Source organism: Cricetulus griseus, chromosome 4, assembly GCF_003668045.3.
Source record: "Cricetulus griseus strain 17A/GY chromosome 4, alternate assembly CriGri-PICRH-1.0, whole genome shotgun sequence".
NCBI classification, from domain to species: Eukaryota; Metazoa; Chordata; class Mammalia; order Rodentia; family Cricetidae; genus Cricetulus; species Cricetulus griseus.
In genome coordinates, this window is record NC_048597.1 from 53,277,071 (window position 1) to 53,297,631 (window position 20,561).

Genomic DNA, 20,561 nt, shown 5'->3' on the forward strand with positions numbered 1-20,561 from the left:
TGTGAAAGGTACAGAGCTACGGGACATCTATCTGCACTAGGACCAGCAACTCAGGAATGCTCAGGACATCAGGTGGGGACACTTAACATGGAAAAACCCCCGAGAAGTTCAAGAGAGGACAGGAAGTTTCCATGGGTATTTACCCATAATATTCCATAGGTTTCCTGTTCCTGAAACATGTTTGATTTCTTCTTAAAGATTCTTGAGTTGTTATTATGAGAGTGCCTTGGTCCAGAGCACCATGACCTACTTGAACATTTGGGCCACTATGTTCCCAAGGGATCACATCCTAGCTAGGGGCCCTTATAAGTCAGAGATCATGTAATATACAGAGGACATGAACAAGGGAAGAGCTTGCTATTGATTCCATAAGCTCATGTTTTGAAAACTCTTCTATTCGAGTCTTAGAATCTATGCTCAAACTGAGAGACACAGATGTGTAGTGTCCTTCTCAAGGCAGCTGGCAATCTTGGTAATGCTGAGGACGCCTGGGATCCAAGAAGCAGCATTGTGCCTGGAGACTAAATGACCACACTCCGTCCACTATGGGAGTTCTCTCTCTCCTGAGGAATAAGAACACAAAAACTACAGTCAGCCCAATCTACAGCCCATGCGTGTAATGCCCAAGGTGAACTGGTCCAACCTGCTAAGTGGTAGCTGATGTCGTGACATTTCATAGAGCCATTCTTTTACCTCTCAATAGCCTTCCTCAAAACAATGTCAATTTCAGAAAATGTCTACTCTTATTTACTCTGCCCCTCACTGTTGTTTTGTAATATCTTCAAGTCTTTGGTAGACAGAAGAAAAGGACTGCTTTCCACTTACTAACTTATTTCTCAACTTAACACAAAGACAGCTCTGCTCCCTGTTTATACTCTGAACCATTCCTCCCCAACCCTTTCATTCAGCTTCATACTTTAGCATTCCTCTTAGGTAAATTTTCAGACTTTTCCTGAACAAACTCAATAGCTTTTCTTCAAAGACCTCTTGTTATTTGTGGGTTTGTTTTTTTGTTTTGTTTGTTTTTGTTTTCCTCACTTGACAAGGCAAGAATTATGTTTTATGTTTCTCAAACCTCTCTGTGGATTCTGGGGAGAGGGAGTCATTTCATTACATTTTTGAAAATCTACAACTGGAGTTCGGGAATGAGACCATCTTCATCTCATTTGAAAAGGGAATACACCTGTCCTATAATGAACAGTCCTAGAGATACTATGTAGCATCATATTGCTTCAAAAATCTGTTTCTCATTATTGGGAGAGTGGGTTGTAAGGGCCAAGGTTTCCAATCCAATACTCTGCAGTGAATGTTCTCTGGCACAGAAGACAGCACTGAAAAGGGCCAACAGGACTTTGTCCAGGAAGACCTTGGCATGATCAGGGATACTCAAAGTAGAAGATTGCAGATCCCAATACAACATATTTTTTCTAATAAAGAATTTAAGGCAAAAAAAAATATATAATTCCTGGTATTCACTACAGAGCATTACAGGTTAGCCCAGAAACAAACACTATGACTTTCTCTTCACTAAAACAGATGTATGTGGGCCAAGTTTTGAAGATGCCAGAGGGTCTTGGAACTCATTCTATTAGGGCAAGATTGGAAAGAAAGATAGTCTGAAGGAGGCAAAGAACACAGGGCTCATTCAGTCTGAAGCCACTAGAGTGGAAAACTTGAAGTTCCTGCATCATTTTGACTGAGTGAAAAGGCCACCAGTGAGTGAGAGCTCGGCTGGAGTCACATTCATCGGGCGTTCCCACAGCAGAAGGTTCGTGTTTCCCTGGGCGCTGAGCAGACAGTATTTCTTGCCCATTTAGATTGCCAGGATGTTATGTGAACAGAAGCTCTTGCTTGTGTATATTTATTAAACATTACTCTGGAGAAAGATGGTATCATATGAGACCCAAAACATTTATTTCCTGTTTCTCTGAATGTTTGATGAAGTATTTTAATGGACATTTTATTAAAGTTATGTTAAACCTGTCATCGATAATGGTGATAATGTACTTTAATGCAACAAATAGAGAAACTTCGAGTGATACTCAATCAAAAGTCACCATCTAGTGGCCTAATGGGGCACAATATTGAAAGTAGCAAGCTCCAGCACCCTCAAAAACCTTCGTAGGAAGCATGGAGTACCAGCACCAAGAATCTCCTTCCCCATAAAACTAAAATGACAACAAACTGCAACCTTTAAAGGAACTACTCTGTAGAGTCAAGCTTTGATCCTAGACCTCTGGTCACTGTCAGAATATAAATAGAAGGTTGAATGCAGTTAAGTGATATTTCTAGAAAACAATCTCAGACCCCAAACAATGGGGAATTTTAAAATTAATTTGAACAAAAATCTTTGCATTTCAAAGATAACTTTATAAGTGAAAATCATGGTAGAATTACTTCTTATGCACATCTTGAAGATTTTTAAAAAGATGTACTGGTGCTTGGAGAAAGCTGAGAGTCACTGTTGCTAGAAGTATTGTGAATCTCAGTAATCACCTTCTGTCTGCGGAGCCAGTGGGGGTCATTAAAAAAGCTTGAGAACCCAGGGCTATGTTTAAACTCAGGCTTCATTCTCTGTAGGCTATGTGCTTTGCCCTTGTTACCCTGCCGTTCCGAGCCTTGTGAGGGCTCAGAAATGAATCAGGACAGGCTCTCGTGTCTAGAACATAGTGTACTGTGCCCTTCCCTGGGATGCTAAGGCTTAGGAAGAGCTACATAATTTAACTGGAGGAAAATAAAGAAAGGAAAAAAAGTAACTTAGAAGAAAATAAGGCTCAGACCTTGGAGTCAAAACTTGAAAATCACATTTTTCTACTAAAAGGAAGAGTCATATTTAGGCACTGTATGTGAAAGATTACCATGTGGTTCTAGACATCCCAGCTTTAACTGGTTCTGTATTTTAACTGGTTCTGTACTTTAACTGGTTCTGTACTTTCTTCCAGGATCCATTCTATTGACCATATCACAGAGAAGCAACTATATCATGTGTGGGGGAGGTCACTCCTTGAGCTTCTGCTGAGACAGTCAGAGAGATGTGTGAGGGATGAGCCCAGGGCAGAGAGCTGCTGGCACACAAACCTTTAACTCAACGGGCCTCACAGTTCAGGGCTGCTGTGTGGCATATACAACACATGCAAAATGTACACAGCTCAGTGCCTCGGGTTGGTAGTAGTTACTCTCACTACTGCAAATCTCAGTGCCCAAGGGACACCCGTGAGATGACACAGCTGCCACTGTGTCACACTGTGATTTCAGATACACCTACTGGGTGGGCTTCACTGCCTTCCTTGTCCTACTCTTCCACCTCAGATGACCCTAGAGAAACACCCCGCATCTCCCCTGAGGGGCTTATGCCTTGACACACTTGTGTTTGATTTAAGTGTGTGTGTGTGTGTGTGTGTGTGTGTGTGTGTGTGTGTGTGTGTGTTTAATGATAGGTATGTCCTTCAAAGTCCATAAGAGACTGCTGTTCTTAGATTTTGCCCTTCCTCTGGGACTTCCCCTCAGAGTTTCCCGAGATCTGCCTGTCTCAGCAGAAGAAATGAAGAAAAGGTTTTGGTCTGAGCAGAGCTATTCATGGGTAGCCTTTAAGTTGCCTCCGAGTAAGTAATTCATTTACATTTGAGCAATGGTGGAATATTTTCATAAAGTATCAGCTGGGACTTGGATGGGTTAATTGTAAAATGACTTCTTAATGTTGTGGTGCTTCTGAGGCAGGGTCTCATACAGAAGATCTAGTTGGTCTTGAACTTGTGGCAGTTTTCCTGTCTCAGCCTCCTGAGTGCTGGGATTACAGGCTGGGACTTAAGGTGTACACTGTCACACCTGGCTTTAAAATCATGCCTCTTAAAATAAAAGCCAGAGGCCTGGATATGGTGTGTCCTCCTGGGTTTACTCCTTAGACTGCTAAACAGTGACTGGTACCTTCAGTGTTTACGGCATCCTAAAGTTTTACTCCTAAGTGGGATGCCAGGGATGGTCTTCATCAGTCTGGTGACCCTTCCCAGGGGTATCCGGGAGGATCTCATCCTCACCCACACAGCACAGTTGCTGCTCTCTTAAACACCCACAGCCCTGCCCATTTCTAATCTGGCTGTGGAAATAAGGTCAACGGAGCAGCTGGGACTCGAGGTCCAGCTCCCTACCACCATCACGGGGTGCTTAGTCATTCTGAATCTCAGTTCCTCACCGGCATACCAGCAGAGCCCCCCTGACCTGCCTCCAGTGCAGAGGATGGCTGAATGGACACTTTCCAAGCCCTGGGTTTCTTCTGCACCCTGCACTGTCTCAGCCCTTTCCTTCCAAGAAAAGACAGTGCCCCAGTCTGCCCTGACCATTATGCAGAACTAGAACTCTGCTGGGCCTGTGTCAGCTGTGGCCGAGACCGCCGGCGGAGGGGCCACTGCCCATGCCCAACCCTCCACAGGATGCCCCAGGCTCACCAAGCTCCTCTCCACACTCCCTTTTTTCCTGTTGTTCTTGCCTGGAGTGACATCCAGTGAACGGTAGCTGGGTGGCTTCTCCTCAGGCCAGTTTGGGGACTGTGAACGACGGTGGCGACTGCTGCGGTGGCGGCGCTGGGCACCCCAATTCCTGGGCAGCGACTCTTTCTCCTCTTCAGAGCTCCAAGAACTGGGGCCCGAAGGCAAGGGAGGAGAGTAGCTGCGGTGCCTGCGTCTCCCATGCCTTTGGGCACCTTCCCGGGGCTCTGGGCGTCTGGGGGGCCATGGGCCCTCACTGGACGAGGGGCCTTCGCTCAGGCTGTCCCAGTCTGACCAGGGCATGGAGGACTCCTTGGGCCTAGAGCGGTGGTGCCTCCCACTCCAATGGGGGTCCAGTTCCCTTCTCCCTGGGGCCCAGGGTCTGAGCCCCCGGTCCTGGAGCTCTTGGAGGAAATCCGAGTGATAGCGCTGCCTCCTGCCCTCACTCAGATCCCAGTGTCTAGAAGAAACAGGATTGAACCGCTGCTGGTGTGAAGAGTTGCTGGTCCTGGAGGATAGTGGGTCTCTGATCAGCGGGGGCAGGTGGATGACTCTGCGTTCCACAACCTCTGCAGAGCCCAGGGAGGATAGCATGCTGCAAGGGTAGCCAGACTTGGTTCTGACATCGGGAGCCTGGGCTGGGTTGAGATTCCGCAATTCTTTCTCCAAATATTCCAGAACACCATTGGCCACTGGTGGGTGAGCAGCCGTCTGGGTCATTGGCATCTGTGGAAGGCTGGACTGTAAGGACAGATCTGAATGGAAACAAGGACAGACAGTGCGCACTGAACTGCAGAACCCAGACATCCTCCTACAAACCAGCTCATTAAAGTGTCATGCTACTTAGCAGGATTCCACTCCCTCCCACCCCAGTGGCCATGCAGTTCTCGAGCCACACTTCTGCCCTCACCCTTTACCCTTTTCCTCCCATGGCTTTCTGGCAGTTTACCTCGCTGCAGCAGCGGGTTCATTGCATAAGATGAAACTTGGGAGCTCCTGTCCGCCCCCCAGTACAGGGGTTTTTCCATCATCTGAGGACCTAGGGCCTGAACCTGCTTCATGTAGCGGTGGCGGGCCAGGGCTGCAGGGGAAGAAGGAGAAACACAGACCCTTAGCCAGCCAGAGTCCCACGCCTCCCGCCTCACTTGGTCTGTGCTTCCAGCTTCTTGCCTTGGAACCCATCCCTACCTGTCTTGCATGGAAACACGGAGTTAAGGGAAATATGACTCAGGTCTTTAACAAAGGACTGGGAATGAATTTCCTTTATTAAAGACTATACCTCTCACACCCTAGGAACTACTTTTAAAAACCCAACCTCCTAGCCTCAAAACATATCCTCCTGTTATTTGCTCTCCAGGTCACCTAAAGTGCATAGGCAAGTACACACATACTAAGCTGTCAATCACACTTCAGGCCACACAGAGAAGTCCCATATACAGGAGGCTATGAATCAGGGCTCTTGAGCCTGCAGGGCAAGCTCAGGGCCATTTATTCTGAGAGAAAGAACAAGACAATGGTGTGATGCTAAAGCATATTTCCAGCTGGTACACCAGCCCTGGGTTAGAGAAAACGTGTGGCAGGAAGGCCAGGGTACCATAAAGCTGGACTGAGTTGTAGCCAAGCCGTTCTATTCTTCTTTACTAGCTGCTGGGGTTTCCCCCAATTAGGGATGGGACAGGCAAATGGAAGGGAAATATTCCCTTATTGGGGGGACCGTGTAGAAAAGCAACACAACGGTCTATGAAATGTCGCTTTGGTCCCCTAGGTGTGGCTGGTCTGAAGCACACAATCCACAATCCTCAGCAAGTGCAATTAAAAATACAAACACTTATTTGTTTCTGTTTCCATTTTGAGGTAATTGTGGCTAAGTACCACTCGACTCCCTAAGGCTCTGTCTATCCAAGCGTGGAGCAGATGCGTGCTGCTACAAACTGACAGGACTCCACCCTGGTAGCCTCACCGACTTCAGGGTTAGTTGTAGACAGGCCAGCTCTGCCTCGGTCTCCCTCCAGCACAGAAGAACAGGGCAGAAGGCAGATATTCTGTACCTGGCTACACAGGATGGGAGATCTGCTGAGGACCTTGAGAGGCCATCTTCAAACACAACAGGAAGTGGTTGCCACGGAGCCCCCAAAAGGGTTCAGAGCTCCAGCCCTATTGGCGAGTCGCAGCCCAGCCAGGAGGAAATCAAATGCAAACTCGAAACAGCTCCTAGAGTTGCCACACCTTCATACCAACCCACAGCTCTCCAGCCTCAAAGAAGACAGGGGCGAGAGCTTAGCAGCCCCTGTACTGGCCACCTCAGCTCACCAAATACTTTATGTAAGCTAACACTTCTCTCCCCTCCTAGTCTGTTTTTTCCCCCTTCACCAATGTTTTTTAAATTAATTTTATTATTTTTTCATTTATTTTACATATCAGCCACAGTTGCCCCTCCTTCTTCTCTTCCTGTTCCCTTCCCCAGACTCCCATCTAGCTCCCCTCCTCATCCACTCCCCCTCTGTCTCCATTCAGAAAGAGGCAGTCCTCCCAAGGGCTTGAACAAAGCATGGCATAACAAGTTGAGATAGGACTAAGCTCCTCCCCTTGCATAAAGGCTGGGCAAGGTAATCTAGCATTGGGAACAGATTCCCAAAGCCCTCTATGTGCCAGGGACAGGTCCTGATCTCACTGTTAGGAGCCTTACAAACAGACCAAGCTACACAACTGTCACACACATGTAGAGGGCCTAGGTCAGTCCCAAGCAGGCTTTCATGGTTAGGGAGAAACCCGGCACCAAGGAATCTCCCAGGAATCCACAAGGATGACCCCAGCTATAATGGAGATGGTGACTAAATTGGCCATCTACTATAATCAGATTGGTGACCACCCTAATTGTCATCAGTTACCAGTAACTGATGGAAGCAGATGTAGAGATCCACAGACAAGCCCTGGGCTGGGAGTCTTCCTGAAGAAAGGGAGGAGATATAGTACAAGGGGGAGGGAGTGTCTGTCAAGTCATGATGGAGGAACCCATAGAAACAGCTGACCTAAGCTCATGGGTACTCATGGACTCTGGACCAACAGTTAGAGAACCTGCATAGGCCCTGTTTTTTTTTGAAACAGGGTCTCACTCTATAGCTCAGGCTGGCATCAAACTTAAAGATCTTCCCGCCTCACCTCCTGAGTACTGAGATTACAGGCAAGAGTCACCAGGCCTGGCCTTGAGATATCTTTAAATGTGGGAAATAAAAGGGGAAGTTGAGATCACAGAAGTTGTATTCCTACCCAATGTCTCATAGTGACCTGTGGTATATGGTGTGGTATGAAGTGATATGATATACCTGAGGGTATGGTGTGGTTTCTGTCAGCTTGGAGCTGACTAGTAAGGATTCAAGAAAATTATGAGAAATGGGGCCATCAGGGTTAGGCTTCTTTAAATAAAGATTTTGAGAGCTAGACTGTCCTAGCTGTGTGGTATGGAGTTTTCAGAGTCTCTGTGCTAGACACAATAGGTCTTTCACAGAGGTGTTGACATTAAATGAGGCAAAACATATGGAATGTTTAAAAGGTAAGGCAGTAGATAGAGACTATCATTGTTATCATAAAGAATTGCTTCTTTTGCTTTACCTCTAGGAGAAACAAACACACACATATGGAGTCTAAGCAGCACTAATCTTTGAGAGAAGAGCCAGGGCACAATGTTTAAGGCATCTACTAGGGACAGAAGTGACAACACTTCACCCTGCTCTGAAACCACTACTCCCCCCCCATGTCCCCAGAGACTTATAATGTCTCTTGCCCATGACTGATCACCACTCTTACCACCGCCTCTTTGCTTTTATAGAAGCCTACCTGTTCTCTACCCTCCTTTTACCCCACAGACACCCAGTCCTTTGCTTTTTCTAACTGGCCAGTCATCTCATCAACAACCCCAACAGCTTCTAGGAATGCCATACCCATTTTAACCTCAGGGAACTATCAGCAGAGGCTTCCTGGCCCTAGCCAAGCAATGGGACCTCCATTGGGAAATCTTTCTATCAATCATGACTTTCCTCCTCTCCTAGGCACTCCACTGCTCAGACCCCATGAATTTTCAGCAGATTGCATCTTCTTTCTAAGGGCAGGAACTAGCCTTCACAGAGAGCCAATAGCGATGGGTCTAGATCACTAAAGGCTATGTAGCTGGAGAAATCTCTCCAGACCTCACTCTAGCCTGGAGAGAGAGAGAGAGAGAGAGAGAGAGAGAGAGAGAGAGAGAGAGAGAGAGAGAGATTTTCTGGACAGGGGAGGTCAGAAATAAGAGAAGTTTCTCTAGTTCTTGCAAAAAAAAATAGGCTCAATTTCAAAAATTTCCATCTATGAGGGTTATTTACCTATACTAGATGGGTTATCTGGATCTTAAAAAAAAAAAAAAAAAAAAAAAAAAAAAAAAAAAAAAAAAAAACAGCATCAGAATCTCTCCCTTTTTCAGAAGGCTTTCCTTAACCATTTCTGCCCTTCTCTGCCATCTTGTTGCCAAACTTGTCAGGAAACTTAAAAACAAGGAGCTGTACTTATGGCCTGCAGTTCTTCATTTCATTGATTCTTTTAAATGAGCGAACTCCAGCCACTGAAGAGAAACCAAACCTTTGCTCACTGATTGCATGCATCCACCATCCATGCCAGCTTTGTCCCAAGTCCTGCCTGCTTTTAATGCCCTGTGGTCTAAGGAATCATCCTGTAAGGACTTATCACATCTCACATGTGACTACTCCCATGACTGTGACTTCTCCATGGCTTCTGTCCCAAAGGTTAAAAGGTAGGAAGATCCATAGACTCATGTTGAGTCCTCTGCTATTTCCTCCTCTTCAAAGAATTCATATAACCTCATCTAGTCCACGGATGCTGTGGCAGTCCCTACACGGGACACGCAGACACAAATCAGAGGCTTACTGCTGTGCAAGTGACTGCTACTTCCTAGCTGTGAGACTTCTCTGACCTTGCCTTTTAATGGTGATGACATATGCCTTTGTCGGGTTGTGGTGAGGATTCTGTGAGGAAGTAGATACAAAGGGAACACATAGAGCAGACATCCAATGAACGCTATTTCTCTTTTCCTGTAAGACACCAGGCAACGACACAGTCCTGAAACCAGACTCAGACCACTGACCTTGACATCACAGATTAAGTTGGGTGTCTGACATCATGAGTAATTATCATGTTTTCCTTTCAAACTTTCTTCTTCCCCATGGACCATGATGACAAGGGTGGTTGTCTCTGGGGACTTGACTTAGGCTACTTTTTTTTTCTTTTGATTTCTCAGATTTTCTATCATGTGGTACTTTATAGGAAAAGGAAATGTTACTTAAAACAAATAAATGAAAAGAAAAACTTCCAGTGAAAACAGTTGATTCAACTCCCATCTCCTTACTAAGGAAAGCAATTTATAGAACATTCTTTAAATTCTTTTGCCTTTATCATCTATTCAGCAACTTAAAATTTTAGGGCATGTTATTGTCTTTGTGTGTGTGTGTGTGTGTGTGTGTGTGTGTGTGTGTGTGTGCAGGCATGCTCGAGACATGGCACACATGTGGAAATCAACAGAGCCTGTCCTGTCTTTCCACCATGTGGGTCTCCAGGATGGGACTCAAGGGATCAGGCTTGGTGGCAAGCACCCTATCCACTATGCTATTTTGCTGGTCCAAAATTTCTCTTTTAAAGGATGAAATTTCAGTCCAAGGAAAGTTTATGCTAAGAGTTTCTGTTCCTTCTACCCTTCCCCAGCACAAGCTTCACATCACCTGAGAATGTCTGAGAAATACATTCTAGGGCCCTATAACCCCACACCCATTGGGCCAGCAGCAGAAGGGGATGCAACAATTAATTTTAACCAAAACCTCTACATGATTCAGTATGAGCTTCAGTTTAAGAACTAATGCTTTCCATACTTTTCTCTATGGTTCTCCCTATTGTTTTCATCTCGTCTCTAAGTAGTGTTGTGAAATTGTAATAAGAATAGGAAACATATTTGGTCCCTGACCCTGGTTTCTGGAATACAACACCTAAAATGCTTGGGCTCTCCAAAATAATGAGTATCTTCCATGTACTAATTAGATGACTGGTGACCAGAGTCCCTAGGGAGCTTTAGGATTGGGACAGGTTGCCAAAAAGACCAAGGCATGGATAGAGTGCTAGAACTTTCCATTTCACTTCTGACCTGGGAGAGAAAAGTTGATTTGCTCAAATACACGGGGAAAAAAACCAAAAAAACAAAAACTTCCATTTTAAACAGTCAACCCGACTCCATCTGCATACTAAGAAAAGAATTTCATAGGTGGAAATCCTGCTAATCAACCTCCTTCCCTGTGACTTTAGACCATTCTGAGTATCAATCTCAGGGCTGAAGCTCGTGTCTTCTGAACCTGCGAAGGAAGAAGGCACCAAGGAGATCCCAGAGCGACCAGGACAGAGACCTGAGCAAGGTAAACCAATCTGCCTGGGGCATCCGGCACGTGTGTCATCATGCTCAACCCACTGCCACTCCTCTTCTCTCACCTTCCTCAGGGCAGCAACAGCGGTTAGGACAGCAGGGGCAGCGGATGTAGCAGCAACAATACTGTGGACAGCACTGGCACCAGCACACACCAATCAGCAGCAGGAGAAGGAGGGCTCCAAGGATAATGAAGATCACTGTCAGCCAATCTACAGTGGAGAGAAGACAAAGGGGGTGGACTAAATCTTCAGAGGGGTGCCTCTACCCCAACATTCTAGACCAGTGACCCCCAGGCCATAAAATATTTTGGCTGCTACTTCATAACTGTAATTTTGCTACAGCTATGAATACTAATCTGTGTTTTCGGATACTCTTAGACAACCCCTGTGAAAGGGCCTTTCAACCCCAGAGGGGTCATGACCAGCAGGTTGAGAATCAATATTCTAGACCTTAGCCAATATAGGTATTGACCTAGAGGTTAAGTTCGAGCGATATACCCGTTTAAAAAAAAGTTTAGTATTAGCGCTAGTATGAGACCCGTAGAGGCTCCCAGTCCAACGACAGTGACACAGACCTGTTTGTTTCTGGCTTTGCTGCTATTGGTGGATGTTTTTACATGGAAAATAAATGTACACTGATTGATGGCCCATAAGGGCGACAGCAGCACTTACGCAGGACAATGAGCTTCACCTCCTTATCTGGGTCTCCTGATGTGTCTCCTGGAGCCTCAATGGTGCAGTAGTATACCCCATGATCCCACCACATCACTTCATTGATCACGAGATCCGCTCCTGTGTAGGAAGGAAGGGAAAAGTGCCAGTTATCTGGGCGTGGTAGCTTCAGGACCTCAGAATTGTCATTCCTAAGAAGCCCTGTGGTTAATAAGAATGAGGCCCCAGATCCTTCCTCAGACATTCCTTTGTTCCCAAAGATGGGGATGATGGAAGAACTCCCCACTGAACCCTAATAGTAGTTTATAAGGATCTGGATACATCTTCTCATTTAATTCCCACGATGTATCCCTATATGTAGGTGAGGGAGATTCCTTGTTGTCTCCCACTGATGCTGTTCTCTTCTCTCGGGATCACAGTTGGGTATACATGCGACTGCTATAGTTTAAGTATGTTTGTCATGCCGAAATAAAATTGTGTTTATATTAGTATTGAGAGATTAGAACCTTGATGGACTGTGTGCTGGAAGATTAATCACTTTCTGAGAGAGACAGATGGGGGAGGGAGAGGGGGGGAGAGACAGATAGTTTTGTTTTTTATTAAAAGCAGAATGACCCTTGAGTGCTCTATCCATATGGGTAGGTAGGTTGGAGCCAGTCTGGTCTACAGGTCTGCACAGCAAGTTCCAGAACAGCCAGAGCTACATAGTGAAACCCTGTCTCAATAAAACAAAAACAAACAAACAAACAAATGGATAAGTTTAGTCCCCTCTTGCCCTCTCTTCTATTGCTGTGTGATGGTGTACCAATAAGACCCTCTCCTGACTTCTTGTCCTCTATAAACATAAGCCAATGCATTTCCACTGATAATAATTACCTTGTTTTAGGTACTTTATTATAAAATAGACTAAGAGCATAATACAATGGAATAAGATAGAACAGAGCATAATAATAGCAGAATAAAATAGACTAAGTTAGGGACCACCTAGAATAAAGTCAGTGTTTTCCATCCTCTCTTCTAAGTAACTCAGTTCTGATTGACAGAACATATGCAAGAGTGTTGCAGGAACTTTCTTTAAGATTGCATGTAAACCCTGTCTCAGAAAAAAAAAAAAAGATTGCATGTGAACAGTCTTCCCTTTCTTCTTTGTCTCTTCTGCTTTGTTCTCTGGTTGCTATGGATTGGATGAGATTTGAGTATGTCCCGATGTGTCTCAGTGTGGCCTTGTTGGAAGGCAGTGGAATCACTAGGAGATGGAGATCAGAACAGTAATTAGGTCACTTGAATGAGCTGTCCTGAGAGGAGATTAAAGTCATTCTTCTGTCTCCCCAGTTGGTTCACAACAGAAGGGGTTGTTACAGAAGAACAAGAATGGTCATTTCTGCTCTTTGGTCTCCTGTATCCCCCTGTGAGCTCCGCTTCTTGTATGCACTTCTACAATAATACTGTTTCCATGGTGACACAGCCACGAGCCTCCATGAGGCCAAACCAATGGCACCATCTACTCTTGGGCTTTCAGCATCAGAGTGATGAGCTAAATAGACCTCTTTTTTTTTTTTTTTTTTTTTTTGTAAATTACACAGCCACAGACCTTTCATTTTAGAAACAAAAAAGTAGACTGATACATCTAGAAAAAAGATGGCAATCTGGGTATGTCAAAGTGAACTTAGGGCTCCTAAGGACTTAATGGAATGTAGCCACCACCCTGGTACTGGACTGTATGTTTCTGATCTTATACATAAGATCAAAGCATGCCCAGCATTTCCGGGTCATTTCTGGTCATTTTGGAGAAAATAGCAGGGCATTTTCAGAGTATTACCCCCCAAAAGAATCTATGCTCTATAAGTACCTGATGCTCTGCAACCCTATTAAGAGCAACCGATGGTTAACATGTACTTTCAAGGTAAGCAAACTTGACCACTGTTCACTAAAACCCAATGGCTCAAGTTAGTAAGTTACAACCTGTAGGACAATTCAAGAGGAGCCAGCCTCTCTCTATCCTGGCAGGTTTAAAAGCCAGTTGGAGTTCCAGAGCAGCACCCCAAAGTCATGGCTTATCTCAGAAACTAGAGAGATCAGGCCTCAGCGTTACTGACTTGCTGTTGCACAGTGGGTGGTCATATCTGCAATTCTTTATTGTCTCTTTGTCAAGAAATATCTCCGGAGGAACTGAAACAAAAACGTGAGGTCATGCAAGACTGGAGCAAACCTTGACTTCTGTTTCCTTCTCTTTTACGTCAATCCTTGCAAAGCTTTTTTCCCTCATGGTTTTCAAAGCCTACCACTTTTCCCCCACCCCCAGAGCTGGAGGAATGATGAAAGTGAGCAATGAAAACTGACCCAACTTTCCTTGGAGTCATACAGAGTTTCTGAGGAATGTCAGCACGGTGAGGCTATTCAGATATGTTAATATTTTAGATGACACATGACCTTCTTTGGCGGGGCCCTCTCAAATGATAGAAACTCAGACATGAGAAGCCAGGATGAGCCTGGAAGAAGAAATAAAACCCTAGGGGGAATGCTGCTTTCCCTTAGGAGTGAGAACAAGATGGGGTATGACCGGAAAGTGGTCAGGAGGTGAGGTAGTGAAAGGAGATACTCAGAACTAGACACACAGAAGAGCAGAGACAGCCTCCAGATTCTCCAGGGGGAAACTCTAAAGGAGACAGGCTAATTAAAGATGTGAGCCCAGGGTTCAGATCAGAGCCAACTCTGAGGAAGTAGAGCCATTTAAGCCTCTAAGGATGCACATGGAGACTAAGTAAGGCAAAAACAGATGGTCCCCAAGGCTAAGAATCAAGGGCTTGCCTTGGGGAAATCAGAGGACGAGTGTGAAAAGATCATATTTAAGTATTACAAAATCAGAAGCAATGGTTAAATTGGCCCTTTAAGTGATCATAAAATATTCACTAATTCTCTGCAATGTTTGAGTACCACAAGTAGCCTGCTATGTGTTTTCTTCCTCATAGCCAGCATTTTTTTAAAGATATACTTTTATTATTTGTGTGTGTGTGTGTGTGTGTGTGTGTGTGTGTGTGTGTGTGCTCATGGGAGTGCATGGTTGTGTGCATGTCAGTGCAGTGCTGCAGAGGCCAGAAGAGAGCATTGAACCCATGGAACTGGAGTTATAGGCGGTTGTGAGTGAGCTGCCTGAAGCAAATACTGGGAACCAAAATTGGGTTCTCTGGAAGAGCAACAAGTTCTGTTAACCACTGAGCTCTCCAGACCCATAAATGCTTTTTTCTTTTAAATTTTTGTTTATTTATTTATTTGTGTGTATATTTATATGTTTTTATGTATATAGGTGTGTTTTACTATATATGTCTGTGTACCACTTGCATGCCTGGTGCCCAGTAAGCCAGAAGGGGGTGTCAGATACCCTGGAAGTAGAGTTACAGACTGTTGTGAGCCAACATGTAAGTGCTTGGAATCGAACCTGGGTCCTCTGGAAGAATAGCTAGTATTCTTAACTGCTGAGTCCCTTCTCCATCCCCATGAATAATTTTTTTTAACACAGCATATAAGGCTCACTGCAATAGTCCTTGAGTTCTGTCCCCATAACTTCACAGTAATCCAGGATGACAGGCTAAGAATATGGGGCACTAGCCAAACCTTTGTATATAAAAACATCCCAACTAGATGACTTACGTTCATTCCATATTAACTGGTGGGTAGTGATTTTCAAACACTGTGTCACAATCCTCTGTTAGATGGGCTCTACAGCCAGTCCCACTTAATAGAAACTGAGGCAAAACAAACAAAAACCTGAAGGGGCTTGCTCAATTTCATGTTCAAGTGCAGAACAGTCACTATGCCTAAGTCTGCTATGGGCCCAGGGCCATGGGGGCTGCTTCTTGTACCAGGACCCAGATCCCAAACCATGCATTTGACCTTACTGCAGTGTGGGGGACAGATGCCATGTGGCTTTCTCTCTCTCAGGTGAGAGGGACAAGGCAGAGAAAACGGCCAACCCATTGCTGGTACCCAAGCTTGTGAGAACCACTGTGACCCAGGCTTGTGTCCAAGCCCCTGCTGCTTCCTCAAGCTCCTGTTTCCTTTGGTATAGACACCAAGAGTGGCCCAGGGGACCTCAGGGACCTGGTGTGTGGGGGGGGTGGGGGGGGCTGAGTACAGTTTGTAAAAAGCATCAAAGGAGCCAGGTAACATCTCAGCCTCCAGATAGTCTCAGGAAGCAAAAGTGACTCCTGACCTTTAGCCAAGACTGAGGACCATCCTCTCATCCACAGACCAAGTTCCAGGGAAGTGGCTTCAGATGGTGGAACACATTCTAAGAATCTGGCACTTGCTTCAAACAACCCAGTGACCAAGTCAGTCATCGGGCCCCAGAGGTCTTGGGGAATCCCATGCTGACTCAGGACTATGTCTGCCTCCTTTTCAAGCCCGAGTTCCCCTGCCACCTCCCCCACACTCACGGTTCTGGATGGTGATCTTGCGCTGCCGGTAATCCACCCCCAGCACCGGTTCACTCTGCCCCCGTCTCTGGGCCACGATGCGAACTTCCCTCTGATTGTCGCTACAGTCATTGGAAGGGTCCTGGCCCAGGGATAAAGCAGCCTGGTACGCTGAGAAGGCAGGACCAAGTCACTCAAAGCATTCAGATTCTGCAGGTCTGGAGTAGGCTAACAGTCCCAGCTGATGCCAGGAAACCCACTCAATAAGACTCCAAACCCCTTGAAGGCCACCACTTCCAAAGCCTGTCTGCATTTCCGTTTCTCTTCCCAACTTCCTTTGTGTCATTTACAAAGTGTCCCCACCCCCAGTTTCCACTCCAATGGGGGTACACTCACCCAATCTTCAAGTAGAGAACTTAAAAGCTGCTACTCTTCTAGGCGACCACTGCTTCCCACCCTAGTCTCTTCCCTTCTCCCTTATCCCAGGTGTTTTAAGAATAACCCACAAGGAAACAATGCAGATAAAATGGGGAGACTCGGTGAGATTTTGAGGCCCTGCCCAGTCCTACTGTAAAGCATAGGCCCTAGAGCTACAGGATGCACAAGCCTTCCTTCTTCACTTCCTTCCCCCAAATAGGGTACCTCAGTGTACTCTCAAACTTTCTCTGGGTCTAATCACCTCAGGCTGACTGTAAGACTCCAGCTACCTCCGGTGCTGGGGAAAGGTTAGCAATGGGCATCTGGGAGGGAGCTCCTAACAGAAGAGGTGACAAGAGAACTTGGATAAAGTGGAGGAGCAGCACTTGGCAACGATTCGAGATGCTCAAGGGCAAAGAGACTATCTGGAGGCAGAGAGCTCTATTATTCAAAGTGAGGCAGCCGGCAGGGATCTCCCAAACAATGGCCACTGACTTGAGGTCCCACATGGCTCAGGGCTGGTTTGAACGAGGAGTGCCCAGGAGGAAGGTCTTTTATGTCTGAGCTGTCTAAAGTATTTTTAGAACAACACGGTGCAAACAAACTAACATTTATTTGCCCTTGAACAACTTCTTGTGTAACTTGGGTTCAGTTTATCTGAAAAACTGAAGGGACAGTGTCATTTCAGGTTCTTCTCATAATGACAATTTGTGATCTGTAACAACTCCTAGACCCTGGTGATAGCTGCTTGGGAGCCATGGACAGAACAAGAATCAGGGTACTCACAGGCAGAAAAGTAGTCAAAGATGGGGTCCTTGCAGAAGGACTTGAAGCGCCATGTCACTACCACGTCCTGGAGCTGAGCAGAGGTGGTGTAGTCGCATTTGAGGGTGATGGAGGCAAACAGGGTGACATAGCGTTCTGTGTGCTGAACTGTGACCAGCAAGGACAGACACCCTGGAGGCAAGAGCAGGAGACAATGTAAAGGTGACCAACTTCTGTTCCAGAGGAATAAAAGCCATGCAAGTGAACAGAAGCAGCAGAGGCCCTGCCTCTCTGCTCACCTCTGCCTGGGAACTCAAAAACACAGGCACCTGCTGAGCCCACACCCCCCACCCACACCTCCCACCCCGGGAAGGACTGGGGAAAGGAGTGAGGAAAAACTCTCAGAATTCAGTCTGTTAACATTCCCAACACCAATCCAACAATAACAACCACACACCCACAACAATAAAAGAGCTGTATTTAAACAAGGCCACAGTTATAGTGGGAGTGATCCTGCTAAAAACCAGTTTTCCCCTGTTCCTTCTCTTCTAAAAGTGGTTTCCCATTTATAGCCAGGCCTAGGTAGCACAATCTTTTTATCCCAGCAGAGGCAGGTGGATCTTTGTGAGTTTGAGGTCAGCCTGGTCTACATAGTGAGACTCCATCTTAGAAAAAGAAGGAAGAAGAGAGGGAGGAAGGGAGGGGAGGAGGGAGGGAGGGAGGGAGGGGGAGGAGGGAGAGAGAGAAAAAAGTGATTTCTCATTTCCCTAAAATTCAAACTCCATTCTCTGACCCAAAAGGTGAGTTGGTCAACCTGCCTTTTCCGTTCCCAGCTGCCTTATCACTTCATGTCCCAATTCACACAGGCCTCAGCCACTCTGAACCTAATTCCTCAGGGCTGGGATCACTCCCTCCTCCAGATCTTCACACTGAGGTAGTCTCAGGCTGGATTGCTCTCTGTATCTCCTGTTCCCACTCCACTGTTATCCTTGGGTTGCCTACTGTCCATTTTTCAGCTCCTTAGAAAGTCCTACCGGCAGCAAGGCTGAGAAAAGGGCCTCCCCAGACCTTCCTCAAAGCACCCTGCCCTATGGGCAGAGAGCACCTTCCTGTTTGTTAGATATGGAGGCTCTGAGAAAACGTCCTGGTTTGTCTGTCACTCTACAAATACAAACCCCGGCTACTATGCCCATCACACAGATGGTGGTTGGATAAACAATGATCTGTACAGACAGGCAACATCAAATGAAATAGCAAGGGTCACAACAAACAAGCAAACAACAACAACAACAACAAAGAAAACAAAAATAAACCCAGATCATATCAAGAAAGCCTTGAGAGAATTAGGAGTCTTTCTACTGTAAGACCCCCAGAAACTCAGGCCTCCAGGATCTCAGCCCAGGGCCTCAGTCACCCCAATCACCAGGTGGAGTCAAAAGCTTGATGCAAACTGCACGAGGCTTTATTATAGTTGTTTAAGGAGCTAACCCCATGTTAGCTCAGGTCTTTCATCCATCTGCCATGGCAGATGGCTAGAAAAATAGCTCGAAGCGTCTACATAGAGATCTTATAGGGCAGCATAAGGGGAGTGTCTAGGGGTATGCACAGGCTCAGGATTGGTGTGCCTCCAGGTTTGGAGTGCTTGCCCTTTGTTGATTGGTCAACTGGTTGTTATGGCCCATAGGCCCTCCCAGGGTGGTTGCTATGCTCTGAGCATCATTGCTGTGCACTTGTCCTTAAAGCACAGCCAGAGCCATAAAGCATAGTACCACCAGCTAACTTCTGATTGGTTTCTTGCCACGAGGCAGGCATCTGACCTCTTAGTGACCAAGGCAAGGTCATGGCAAGCACGTGTTACTGTCTTGGCTGCTGAAATGGGGGGCTGGTCCCTTCATGATGTGATGAGGTTGTCTGCTTAAATCTGTTCTCTCAGTAAAGGAGGCCAGGACGGCGCCTATAGCCCGCTGCCCGCTAATGACACACAGGTTTTTACCTGATGACACTTCTCATTGCCCATGGCAACCCTCCAGACTTACTCAGTGATTTGTTTTGTGTTACAGCCCTATCATAATGTATAAAAAGGAAAGATCTGATGAAGTGTGGAAATGGAGGCCAAATATAAGCAGGAAGAGCCAATGGGTTTTTTTGAGCAATAGTAAATGCCACATTGCAGCTTTCCGTTTTTGTCTTAATGAGAACTGGGCCACAGATCCAATTTGCAACTTCTTAATAGGCAAAATAAAGAGAAATGGAGGAGTTTGCAGTACCTGTAAAATACTTTGGGCCACTTAAAAAAAAAAAAAGCACACCTAAAAACAAACAAGGCAGGCATCTGACCTCCTAGTGACTAAGGCAAGGTCAGACAAGCATGTGTTCGGCTGTTATGGTTGCCGAAATGGGGAGCTGGTCCCTTCACTACTTTCTGTTTCTACAGCCCTAAAGACATCAGGCCTACTTCAAGCTCCAATTGGAATGGTGGCATGGTCAGAGATCTATCCACAGCCAGCCTCTTGGGGTGCTCCTATCGGTTCTAGGTTGCATTACAAGGGGATCTTCTTCAGGAGGGTCAGGGAGCTAGTGTAAAGCAAAGGTACTCAAGGTTTAGTTTATGTCACTATAAGGACTGTGACAGTCCAAGTTGTTTGGCCCTGCACCAGGAGTTTCTGGTTCAGCAGGATTTGGATAATTTACATTTCTAATAGATTCCCAGGGGAAAATAAGAAATACTATGTCCAGGAGATAATGGAGCTGAGAGAACTTGGAGAACTGTGGGAAGAGACTACGTGTTAAAGGCTAACTCTCCAGACTTCCGATTCAGATACAAATCATACTTTGTTGTTGACTTGGACATTAGAAGAACGTGTTGCTTATCTAGCCTCAGCTATTGAGTGAGGATAAGGGTAGCACTACAGGTTGGGCATCCTTTATCTGAAAACTCAAATCTGACATGTTCTGAAATCCTAAGTTCAGTTTTCTTTTTTGCTGCGTATGCACGAGGGCAGAGGAAGGATGTCTTGTCTATTGCCCTTCACCTCATTCTCTTGAGACAGAGTCTTTCACTGTGATGTGGGATGCCCCTCTGTATGCTTCGACTATGTTTTATTACCATTGGTTAATAAAGACGCTGATTTGGCCATTAGCCAGGCAGAATATAGCTAGGCAGGAAATACAAACAGAGATACAGAGAGAAAGAAGGTAGAGTCAGACACTATGTAGCTGCCAGAGGAGTAAGATGCCAGAGCATTACTGGTGAGCTACAGTCATGTGGCAAAATACAGATTACTAGAAATGGGTTAATTTAATTGTGAGAGCTAGTTAGTAATATGCCTGAGCCATTGGCCAAACAACTATAATTAATATT

At 45.8% G+C, this 20,561-nt stretch overlaps 1 protein-coding gene across 1 annotated transcript; it reads right to left on the reverse strand.

Moving 5' to 3' along the window:
- Positions 1-521: 521 nt before the first annotated feature.
- On the reverse strand, positions 522-19,210 carry Ildr1 (immunoglobulin like domain containing receptor 1). The gene is made up of 8 exons (XM_035444123.1): positions 19,194-19,210; positions 17,222-17,433; positions 16,040-16,189; positions 11,607-11,726; positions 10,998-11,144; positions 5,431-5,562; positions 4,443-5,236; positions 522-563 (listed from the first exon to the last, which is right to left on the reverse strand). The coding sequence occupies exons 1-8, from the start codon at positions 19,208-19,210 to the stop codon at positions 522-524; spliced, it is 1,614 nt and encodes a 537-aa protein (XP_035300014.1).
- Positions 19,211-20,561: the final 1,351 nt, after the last annotated feature.